Genomic DNA, 12601 nt, shown 5'->3' on the forward strand with positions numbered 1-12601 from the left:
AACAACTGATTCCCTAAAGAACAAAAATCACGAACTTTTCATGGGTGTGGTCTGCCATCTGCTGGATTTACTGTGAAATGACCACCAGTTCGAGTAGCACGAGATATCAGATGGTAATACCGTTGTAGTTGGTGATTATAATATTTATCATATACAGTACCATTGCATTTACTTGGTATTTCAAGGAAATAACATGGTAGATGTCCAAAAAAAAACAACGTGATATTTAATATTAGCCTATATTAAATATATACTCAGGACAAACATGCCACAGATTATACAATGTATTTAATTTATTCATACATCTGAAATGGAACATACAGTATAGAGCATTACATTTCTGGCCCTCAGATAAAAGAATATGGTCACGCTTTGTCTTAGTTGGCATTAATTACTATGTACTGCACCATTTGATACAATATACTTATTATGTACATACTGTACATGTTGGTGCATTGTAATTACATTTAAAATACTTGCATTTAATTAACAAGTTAACCTTACCCCAGAACCTAAGTCTAACCCCTATAATCCTAACCCTAAGTTTACTTCTAAACCTAACCATACATCAAATTACCTCATTAGCAATAAAAGTGGGAATTTTCCAGAACACCACAGTAAATCCATAGTTTTGTATTTAAAGTTAGTACATAGTAAGCCACCTAATATAAAGTGTGACCATTTTATACAAACGATAGTAAGGCACTGAGTGTTACAACCTACTAAGTGCACATCTGGTACAGTAAATGAAACAGATGGTTCATTTTGTTCTAAAGTACTGTACATTGTCTTCAAGTTAAAATGATATGACAGAATGACTAAAAAAATGTCTCATCCAATACTAACAAATCCTATACAATTTCAGACAACACACAATTTTTAGATTAGTTGGCCGGGTCTTCCTGTTATTTGCAGCATGTAGGGTTAACAGTAAAAACTCGAAGTTAATTTTGAGAAGAGGCTGTATGTTCCTTGTTGAGCAGCTCCTTAAAGTTTAGACTTGGCCTGGAAGAAGGTCATGATGGCCTGCATGCATTCATCTGAGAGCCAGCGCTCCACCAGCCGCTCCACCTCTGCGTCGTTCACGGCGTGAAGTTTCTCTTTCTCCACCCCGCGGATCAGCTGCTTCGACAGAGCCAGAGACTGAAGGGGTACGAGAAGACGAACGTGAACGCAAAGACATGCGACTACAGTATTTTGGAAAAGAAGTGAAATTTATTGCCTTTTTGAAAAACAACCCGGGGCAACATTGATGATAATAGTCATTTTTTAACACTAGTACATCACATATCATGCAGTCTGAGCACTTACGTTCTTGGGCAGTTTGGCATAGGCCTTCAGTCTGGTCCACACCTCGCTCTGGAAGGAGCTTTCAGGAAAGACCTCAGTCACCAGACCCACTTCACAGGCCTGTGTGGCCGTCAGCTTCTTATTAAACAACAGCATCTCACTAGCCTGGAGAGAAAGGACACAAGGAAGAGTCAAACAGAAAAATTGTGGTGAAGTGTGTAATTTCTGTAAAACTAGTAGCACCAAAAGAATTTGGAAAAAAAAGTAATCGCTGCGTCCAAAATTGCGCACTGAGTAGGTACTACATTTGAATTTGAACTACAGAACTGCTGAAAAAAGTACGTATGAATATGGGTAGTATGAATGAAATTTGGACGTACTACATCCACCATGTTGTTACTGTCACGTGACCTACCAGCGACAGTTGCGTCGCTTCACTGCCGTTCATAAATCCTCTCTCGTGGCCTCATGGGATTGTAAAGTGTTCAGCGAATGCGCACTTTAGTTAATTTTTGCCTACTGTTTTTTAAATACTATGAATTCGCTCTGTTGGCGTACTGTTTTTCGCATACTATATAGTAGAGAAGTTCGGATGCAGTGAAAGGCTGCGTCCCAAATGGCATACTCATATGCACTTTCGGTCTTGTGGACTGCCGCATGCACGTGTCCGTTAAGTCCACGAGACCGTAGGGTGTCCCATTTGTCAATTTTAGGCTTCAGAAGGGTCCCTTTGCGACTGATATGCGCCCTCGATGCGCACTTTTCCTGAGCCCGCACTGGTGCGAGATCTGCGGCAGACTTCTTCCCAACAGCTCTACGTTACAAAAGTGCGGACTCATAGGAAGACCGCAAGTGTTTAGGGTGCCATTTGGGATTCAGCCAATGTTTCCTCAAACACTTTCCCCCATCTGCATTTGGTTGGCCGAACAGATAGCCCCACCCCAATCTCAAATCCTTGGTTGAGCTGTTGCTGGGCAGGGCTGGTCAGTATGTCCAAACAAACAGAGCAATGCTTTGATTGCAACACAAATTCACAGTGTTTTATAATCATTTACACTTATTTATAAGTAGTCTCTGCTTATTTTGAGATATGAGAATGAAAATTTTAAATAAAATTACACACTTTTCATACAAATAAATTCTAGTTTCTATTATAGTTTGGTGTTTGGAGTGGTGCTTGCCATAATGTTGCTATGTGGTTGCTAAGGTCCTGTGCTAAGGTGTTTTCAGCACATTACTCAGTTGCTAATGTGTTTGGGATGGTTACCAGTGCATTGCGTTGCAGTGATATTCTGAGTGGATTTTAACGAAGCGCTTATAAATGGGCTTTAGGGAATTGTTTAATGATTGGAAAGAAGAAAAAAAAAGAAGACAGCCATAAATATTAGTATTTTAATTTTACTCTTATTATTATATTATTTTACATACAAATTTTTGTACTAATTAAACATTAAATACACTAATATTTCTTATTTTATTTAGTAATATTATAATATTTGCCAAATTTTGCAGCCCTACAAACAAGCACAACAAATCTGAAGCTTTTTTTTTTACTTCCACATTTTAAAATGTAGGGGAATTACATTTTTCCCCAAATCGTACAGCCATATGTACAAAAAGTGCTGTCAGTTGATTGAAATAATGAATTGCAATTATCATCATGATATATTTAATAGTCAACCGATTGATCTCAGGATTTGTTTGTGTGGATATTCATACCTTTGCTGCGCCCATCAGTTTGGGGAAAAGATATGAAGAGCAGCCCTCCGGACTCTGACCCAACTGACTGAAGGGTGTGTGAAACGTTGCCTACAGACAAACAAACAAAGCCAAAATACAGACAGATATATAGATACAATTAAACAGACAGACATCATTGATCTACTGTCAGAAAGCAGCTCACCCTCTCTGTGGCATAAACAACATCAAAAAGTCCCAGCAGGGTGACTGACACACCCACCGCAGGTCCGTTTATAATTCCAATCAGAGGTTTGGGGAAGTCAATGTACGCCTTTACGTACCTCCTAAAACAACACAAGTACACATATGTCCATCATAACATCCTATCAAGCTAAACAGGAGAATAAACTGGTTTCAATTTCGAATAAAGCAAAATAGACTTTACCTCAGTAACTCCCCAGATTTTTTAGCCATCTCCTCCACTCCACCCTCAGGGATCTTTGTAAAGTTGTTCAGATCGTTTCCACTGCAGTAATAATCCCCACTACCTTTAGAGTCGTTGAGAGGAGGGTGAGAAATGATCTGCAGACGCTCAATCTCATAATGACTCTTTGAAAGGTAAGGCAGAGTACTTCACCTGTCATCACCGTAATGACAGAATCGTCTTTTCCAGCAAGATCCAAAGCTTCAATTAGCTCATTGTACATCTACAGGATACAAAACAAACAAACAAAAAAAAACAATCACTTGTAATTTTTTTAAAAATGTCTAAGCATCAGTGTTGTTACTGTTTACTAAAACTAGAAGAAAATATTTTTGTTAATTAAAATTAAGCTGAAATAAAATAAAATAAAACAAATATAAGTTAAAAAGTTTAAACTTAGATGAAAATTAGAAATGTTGCTTTGGCAAATAATTGTAAATTACTAAAATTAAAACTGAAATGTTTTTTTTTTTTTTTTCAAAACATTGTTTGCTGTTAGCAGTCTGCAGTGCGCAGACCCTCCACCTTCCCCAGCTCCACCTGTATAGATCTGTTACGGGGTTTATTTCATGTATGTTCTATGTGTAGCAGCAGCATGTCTGTGAATGTATTGGCAGTAGCAAGTCTCTGTACTTGCCCTGCAGCAGTAGCAATAATCAGCAGCAGCAGGGTAGCAGATCTATTCCGCCAAGACCAAATACATTACATTGCTATATTCATTACCAGGCCAATCTCTCAGAGAGTTGTCATGACAGAACTAAAACATCCAAAGCGACTTGACGCATTGTCACCTCTACAGTGATGGCATTTTTTTTCTCGGGTCTGTTGAGGCGGATGGTGGTGATGTTGTCCTCTGTGGTGACCAGCAGGGTCTGGAAGGCCTTCGAGCTCCCGGTCGGCTGTGCTGCCACTGCAGGGGCTTCTGCTCCCACCAGAGACGCAATGAGATCCACATACTGCTGCCTGGCCTCCTCCTGACACAGTTACATTCAAACATGAAGCACAGGATGATCATCTGTACACATACAGTGTTTTCACGCATTCTTTATTTAGAGGTCTGCAGCCTGTCCTGAGACCTGAACGTGTAGATGAAACTCGCTCAACACAATCTAACTGAAATAAATAAGTTTAATTTAAAGTACTAAAATTACTAAAACTGAAATAAAAATAAATTAAAGATAAATAGAAACAATAAAAAAGCTGATTAAAAACGACCAAACTGAAAGATATAGAAATATATATATTTTTAAAAAATCGAATCTTTTTAATAGATTTTATTATTTTTTTTAAAAATCTAATAAAATCTAATAAAAAATTAAATTAATAAATTAAGATGAATAGAAACATTAAAAAGCTAATAAAAATTAAGACCAAACTGAAAGATATAGAAATACATTTTTAAAAAATCTAATATTTTTATTAGATTTTATTGATTTTTTTTTTTAAATCTAATAAAATCTAATAAAAAAATTAAAGATAAATAGAAATATTTTTAAAAAGCTACTAAAAACGACCAAAATTAAAGATAAATAGAAATATTTTTAAAAAAGCTAAAAAGATTAGCATAGCACATAAAAAAAGTACTAAAACTTAATCTAAAATGAAAATGAAAACTGAAAATATTAAAGTAAAAGCTAATTCAAAATATGAATACATACTATTATAGTATCACTGCTCCTTTTATTGACTTGTTCTTTATGTGTGTGTGCATGTGAGTTACATTAAAATTAATACAAAATATTTATAATTCTGTTTTGATAATTTTATTACTTTTTTTTATTTTTGTTAAAATAATTGTTTTTGTAATTAATTACAAATTTGAACAGAAACCTGTGGTAATAAATGAAAAGCTGATCCAAAATTGGGTCAAGTAACTTTAATTTCCTCTTTAGTGAAAGATAAATGACAGAAATATGATGTTTTTGAACACATATCATGAATGTTGCTGTGCAGCGTTTCCTCTCACCTGTGACACGGACCCTAGACTCTTCCAAGCGTCCCATTTCGCTTTGTTCACAAAGTCCAGCATGCCAGGTTTAGGGGTGTTGCAGGGCCCTTGTGTGGCCTGAGCATTTATGAGAAAATATGAGGAAAAATATTTTGGTTTTGTAGAGGTCAACAAAAATTTAACAGTTTAGTTAAGTTCAGTAAATTTATAGATAAAAGCCAGTCAGTGATTGTGCTTAAACTTTCTGTCACAACCATGATGTCAACATCAAATTCAAACCATTCAAACGTTTGGGATTGGTAAGATTGAAAACATCTCTTCTGCTCACCAAAGCTGCATTTAGTTGATCAAAAATACAGTAAAAACTTAACATCTATTTTAAATTGTAATAATATTTTTCTATTTTAAGATATTTTAAGATATAATTTATTCCTGTAATGCAAAGCTGAGTCTTCAGTGTCACATGATCCTTCAGAAATCATTCTGACATGCTGATTTGCTGCTCAGTTATTATCAAACATCATTGGTGCTCAATTATTAATAATGACTCTTCTTATTTTTTTGCTGTGTGGAAACCATGGCACATTTTGTCAGGATTCTTTGATGAATAAAAACTTCAAAAGAACAGCATTTTTTTTTTTTTTTTAAATAGAATCTTTTGTAACTTTATAAATGTCTTTACTGTCACTTTTGGTCAATTTTAATGCATCTTTCCTTAATAAATTAATTTGTTTCTTTAAAAAAAAAAAAAAAAAATCTTACTGACACCATACCAAACTTTTGAACAGTAGTTTATGGAAACACAAATTTTGTGAGAAATAGAAAAAGCAGGAATTTGAATAAACAAACACCTCTGAATCCAAAATTAATTCTACATAGCCTACATAAGCGTTTATTATATTTCAGTTATGCAGCCTTTTTCTGTCCAAGTACTGAAGCTATATCACTCAGTCAAGAAGTTATTGATCAGTTTCTCGCCTGTTTAAAGAGAGCATAGATCTTGAGTTTGACTTCATTCCCTGGATCCTTCTTCAAAATGCCCAGTTTTTCTTTGGCTGTGTTGAAATCTTCTACTGATGCTCCCATAACTGAAGCGGTGCTGTGCAGCTGAACACACGGTATGAATGCAGCTTTACTCGCTCTGGACATACATAACAAACATATTACAACTTAAGCAAAGCACAGTATTCAGAGTCCCAGTATGTGCTTTTTAAGAATAAGCACGCGTGTGTGTGCACGCGCCCGTGTGTAAAGTGTGTGAGAGGTGAAGATCTGACACGAAGGTAAAGGTCAGTGCGAACACAAGGTACAGGAGTATTTCTATGGCATAACACAACACAACATGATGTACGCGGTTATGTCCATAACAATAATATAAATACGTCTGCAGATTATAATGGAAGCGTCTAGTTTCAGTTTCACTAACGCTGAGTTTCACATCTGTAATAGCCTAAAGCTCTTACCGGACGAATCGATCAAATCTCCACGGCGAGATGAGTTTGATCAGAGCAGCCATAACACTGACGAGAGCTGATCAAAGTTTATGTACACAAAATCCAGCCGATGCTCGGCGCGGCTGTCAATCATCTGTCAGTTCGTCAGACCCCGCCCACTAAACCACATATCAGCCAATCAGACGTAATCTTTTTTCACTCGCTACATTGAATGCGGAAATGTATCTGTTCAGAAACAGTTACTGCCGCCTCCTGAGTGGAGGATTTGCTGAATATACTGAATTTTAGCTTGCAGGAAAGAATTTACAAATATTATTCTAATTTAAGAGGGTTTTGAACTAGGCGCTTGAAACAAGAAATACAATAGCGCTGTTGGAGGAAACAAGCATTTGTGTCATTGAATATTTGACTTATATCCATAACGTTTTAGCGCACTGTCTTTCAAACCAACACCAGATGGCAGCAGCACTACTACAAAACCTTTTTTTTTTTTCTTTTTTTCTTTTCTTTTTATTATGAAACAGAACAAAACATCAAAACATTAAGGCAATACATTGAAGACAAACAGAAAGAAAAGCACACACTTACCGACCACTGTGTCAGTTCATTTCAAAGAATAAGTACATGGCCATGGAAATGTAGAACCTTGTAGCAGTAAGGACACTCCAGAGGGAATGGCATTGGAAACAACCGCATATTCATTAGCAGTTTGTATTTCTGTAAAAAAATCTGAATAGTTATTAAGTCTGCCATGCGAGTTAAACAGCTGTCCAACTAGAAGAAAGTTGTTTTTGAATGAGTAGTCAAAGAAAAGTGATTTATTCTTGTAGAGAATATCCTTATTGTTCCATAAGAAATATCTGTGCGGAGAAAAGTTGCGTTTATATATTAGGGACCAAGCCAAGAGCATCTGTTTATGGAAATTAGAAAGTTTGACAGGGATCTTTGGAACATTATAGTATGTAAGTAAGAGAAAATTCAGGCCACCAACTTTAGAGAAAATATAATTGGGGATAATGTTCCAAAGAGAAGAGGGATTATTAAGACAATTCCTAAGCTAGTTGATTTTAAAAGTGTTATTTAAGGTAGTAAAATCTAAAAAATCCGGTTCCCCCTGTTTTATTGGATTCATCAGTACTGATTTTCTAATAAGGTAGGTTTTATTTTTCCAAGCAAAATTGGTATCAGATGCTACCAAACTTTTTTACTTTATCCACCTCCAAGGAATGAAATGCATAAGTGAGTCTCGATAGACCTTAAGTTTTAGAGAGCAAAATTCTTCCTCTTATTGATAAATCTCTTTGCAACCAAGAATTGAGCTTCTTTTAAAGCTTGGGCAGAGTCAGGCATAAACACGGTCCCTTATTTGAATATAAGAAACATGCAAATGCAAATTTTAAATATGCCCTACTTTTCATTAAGAGGAATGAAAACACAATGAGGTCTGACTCACTTGCAAGGTAAATGCAAAATAATAATCCAAATGATTTCTGGAAAGAAATCAAAAGAATGAATAACTGTAAAACATCTTTGCCAATGAATATTGATGGTGTATGCAGTTCAGAGGAAATTACTAAGTTGTGGCAAAAAAAACATTATTATGAGCTGTTTAACTGTGTTAAAAGTAACTCATTTGCGGTGGGAAACATTGATAATAATGAAGATGTGTCCCCCCACAAGAAGCCTATGCAGGTTTAAATCATAAAGGTAATTTAATCATATTACTATTGTTTTGCATCAATAAGTGCAGTTACTAATAATATTACACGTTTATTGATCAGAAATGTGACAGTAAAGCAATGAGCTTGAATTGAGATGTAGATCAAATTAACTTTATTGACAACAGTAACATGCAAAAATCTAATTTTATGGGGGAAAATGTAAATATTCTACTCTTATTAAATTTACCATACTAAACTGACCGACAGCTTCAGTGATAAATAAAGTGATATAAATGATATATTCAGAGATATAAAATGAGCGCTCTTTACTAGCTTTCTGTGTAATTCAGTCACAATTTGAAGAAAAGTTTTTGTTTTTCATGAGACTTTTCCTACTTTTCCCCATATATTAGGGAGTGGAAATGGCTAATAAGCCAGTAAGTGCTCCTCTGCTGCCATCTAGGAAAGTCACAAAAGTGTTCCTTTATCTTTAAACTTTTAGTTTTACAAATCATCACATTAAAAAATTAAAATTGGATCATATTTAAAGATTTTAAGTGTTGGAAAAAGTGTGAAGCACTTTAAAATGTCCTTGAAAAGTGCTTGAATTTCACTCCCAAAAGTTTGCATGAACCCTGAAATGGATAATGTAAAAACATTATTTCTGCGACCATGGTTCCAGTTAGCGTTACTCACTGGAGAGCCTTATATAACTTGTTCATTCATGGCACAATATTTCTCTTCCACGTCAGCGCTGTTTGATCTGATACCTGTAGTTTATAACAGAGAATACTTCGCCGAATTTAAATGCGTCCCACTAGATCTTGCTGCTTAATAATTCTGCAGCAAATTCAAATGCTTTCTCTCTTGATCTCCCAACGCTCTTTAGTTACAGTAGCTTGTCTGTTGGATCGGACCACACGGGCCAGCCTTCGCTCCCCACGTGCATCAATGAGCCTTGGCCGCCCATGACCCTGTTGCTGGTTCACAACTGTTCCTTCCTTGGACCACTTTTGATAGATACTGACCACTGCAGACCGGGAACACCCCACAAGAGCTGCAGTTTTGGAGATGCTCTGACCCAGTCTTCTAGCCATCACAATTTGGCCCTTGTCAAACTCGCTCAAATCCTTACGCTTGCCCATTTTTCCTGATTCTAACACATCAACTTTAAGGACAAAATGTTCACTTGCTGCCTAATATATCCCACCCACTAACAGGTGCCGTGATGAAGAGATAATCAGTGTTATTCACTTCACCTGTCAGTGCTCATAATTATGGAGCCCCAGACATGACATGCAGGAAGAAAATAGTAGGCTAAATGCGCATGATTTAGTAAATCGTGCACACGATTTAATTTTTTTTCTTGCATGTCATGTGCGGGGCTCCGTACATAATGTTATGTCTGATCGGTGTATTTAAAAATATCCTGGCACTTCCAAGCATTATAATGGTAGTGAATGGGGAGGCCTGTTTTGAATCCCAAAATAAAAGGATCCATTCAAAATAAAAGTAATCCATACGGCTCCAGGGGATTAATAAAGGCCTTCTGAAGCAAAATGATGGGTTTTTGTAAGAAAATATCCATATTTAAAACTTTATAAAGTAAAATAACTAGTTTCCGGCAGACGACCGTATGCATACTGCGCAAGTTGACTTGCACCAAATGAGTAACCCCCCGATGCATGACGTAAGATGTAGGAGTAGCGTAAGCTTAGACGCCTCTCACGGTTTAAAGGTGGAGTCAGTAGAATTTCAAAAACACTGTTTGGAAGTTAGTCGGGCCGACACCAACAACAAACATGTAACCAGTCATCATTAGGGGGCATATGATGGTCGAGGAGAGAGAACAAGCAAGAGGGAGATTTGAAAAAAAGAAGAAAAAACCTGCAGAACGAGAGATGGGACACAATAGAGTACCTCAGGGATGACATGTTTTCATCCCTCGATCGAAAGCCTATGCATTTTTCCCATAGACTTTTGGAGAATCGCAAAAAATAAGCTCTGTGTTTAACAAAAAGGGTTATGACACTTACACGTTTTGTCTATCACGATAATCTTTACAGGTTAACACAACATTTATACATTTTAAAGCCTAAATAAAGTCGTCAGATATAAAAAGCTAACAGTAGGCTATAAACAGACTACAGCACACCATGGTCGCAGATCAACGTCACCACCACCAAGCTTCCTCAAACTTTATTTAAAAAACAACTTTATTTAAAAACATGCTCGCTGATTATGATCTGCACTGCGTATGAATAATTATCCACTTTTTCATGAGAAATGCTGTCCAAATGTTCTGTTTGTCATGATGACGTCTAAAGTCCCCGCCAAAAGAAGTAGTCCCTTTTAGCAATTTGTTAGCAACCACCTTGTTTTAAGACACAATAAAGGTTTAAAAAACACAAGCGGGTTATAACTGGTGTGTTTTATGTCATAGATCAAAACGTGAACATATTTAGAGGCTTTGTTAACCACAGACCTTATTTCAGGCGATTTAGCAAAAACCCATTCAAAAAACCCATTGACTTAGGGGCGATGGAACCGGAAGTCCTAAAATGCTAACTCGTTTCCGGGTTTTGCCTACAAAAACACGTCATCCCTGAGGTACTCTATACAAAAGAGCTCAAAAGAATATCACTGGAATGAAGGTTTATAACTGGGCAAGCACTTTAGGACCATGTTTATATTAGAAAAGCTTTCCAGCTCTGGAGAGAGCTAAGTGGGAAGGCCTGAAAACAGACGCAGAGGCTGCTTTGATCCCGCTTCTCATGTAAGTAACACTGGGTTTGATTGTCTGGAGCTGCTGTGCTGTTGGCAACTAACAACGAACACTTTGTATTTACTCTTGTGTACTGTATGTTCATTGTTTGTGCTTCCTTGTCGTTCGTTCATCATCTGTGCTTTATTTTTAGTGAAGCATTTTGTTGAGCATCAGCTTTGATAAACAGACATCCACTCGAATTGCGTGTGTAACAGTGGCCAGATAGTGAGAGTTTTGCAGTTAAACCACTGCACACTGACGACCGCTAGAGAACACGATATTTAGCGTCATTGTTAGTGCACTCGCCTCGCATGCCAGCAGCGATCGGGCCGGGGTTTGAGACCGACTCAGAGCAGAGTGGTTAGGATTAGAGTGTGAGTTTTGAAGGCAGAGCAATGAAGAGAGGGGTGTGTTTGTTTGGGTTGATTTCAAATATCAACAATGTCCAACAGCCTTTTTCAAAATCTACTGATCCCACCTTTAAACAAATATGGCTGGGCAACAAACTCAAGCTCCTCTATAATGAAATTCTCCAACATTTCTCTTTAAAATTTCTCATTTTAGACTTCTAATTCGTGACTGGTGTTTTGTTTTGCTCTATCCTCTGAGCTTCTGCGTTCGTCAGTGCGTCATGCGTCGGGTCAGAGGTTACACTTACGCCACAAATTGATGCGTACGGCCGTCTGCTGGAAGATAGTTAATTTACTTTATAAAATTTTAAATATGGAAATTTTTCTTACAAAAACCCATCACTTGTTTCAGAAGGCCTTTATTAACCCCCTGGGGCCGTCTGGATTATATTTATGATGGATGGATGCATTTTTTTGGGCTTCAAAACATACCCCCCATTCACTACCATTATAAAGCTAGGAAGAGCCAGGATAAGAGCAGGAGCAGTGCAAGCCAAATTTTTGTCAGTGTTGGCATGCCCCTCTGCTCTGCTGTGCTGCGCAATGTTATGTACAGATGTATGTGTAGGTAATCAGACTCTGCAAACAGGATAATTTCAGCAGTGACGAACCCATCACAAAGTTCAGTCAGGTTCTACTCCAGTATGTGGAACCATTGGCGTTTTAGCCTATATGTAAATATGTGAGTCCTTAATAAAGCTTTGATGATTTAGCTAAGAGTTTTGAGAAAATGTTATATATCCTATTAAACAGCAATCTTCAAATTATATCATGTCTGTCACTTTTTTTAACCTCAAAATTCATCCCTGTATCTAATTTGTAAGAGATTGTACTGACAGTGCTACGACTGACCTGAATGGTCTGCATAAAAGAAAGAGTTCACGTTAATGTTTTCTTCAAAACATTT

General features: G+C 36.8%; 1 protein-coding gene across 1 annotated transcript; it reads right to left on the minus strand.

The window, feature by feature from the left end:
* Window positions 1-269: 269 nt before the first annotated feature.
* Window positions 270-7032, minus strand: eci2 (enoyl-CoA delta isomerase 2). Its single transcript, XM_051882388.1, has 10 exons — window positions 6866-7032; window positions 6381-6543; window positions 5421-5519; window positions 4246-4428; window positions 3608-3677; window positions 3416-3518; window positions 3194-3314; window positions 3010-3099; window positions 1312-1455; window positions 270-1143 (listed from the first exon to the last, which is right to left on the minus strand). Exons 1-10 carry the CDS (start codon window positions 6916-6918, stop codon window positions 988-990), a joined length of 1182 nt encoding a protein of 393 aa, XP_051738348.1. The 5' UTR covers window positions 6919-7032; the 3' UTR covers window positions 270-987.
* Between the last annotated feature and the right edge of the window lie 5569 nt (window positions 7033-12601).

The sequence above is a fragment of the Ctenopharyngodon idella genome, chromosome 23 (genome assembly GCF_019924925.1).
Source record: "Ctenopharyngodon idella isolate HZGC_01 chromosome 23, HZGC01, whole genome shotgun sequence".
Classification (NCBI taxonomy): Eukaryota; Metazoa; Chordata; class Actinopteri; order Cypriniformes; family Xenocyprididae; genus Ctenopharyngodon; species Ctenopharyngodon idella.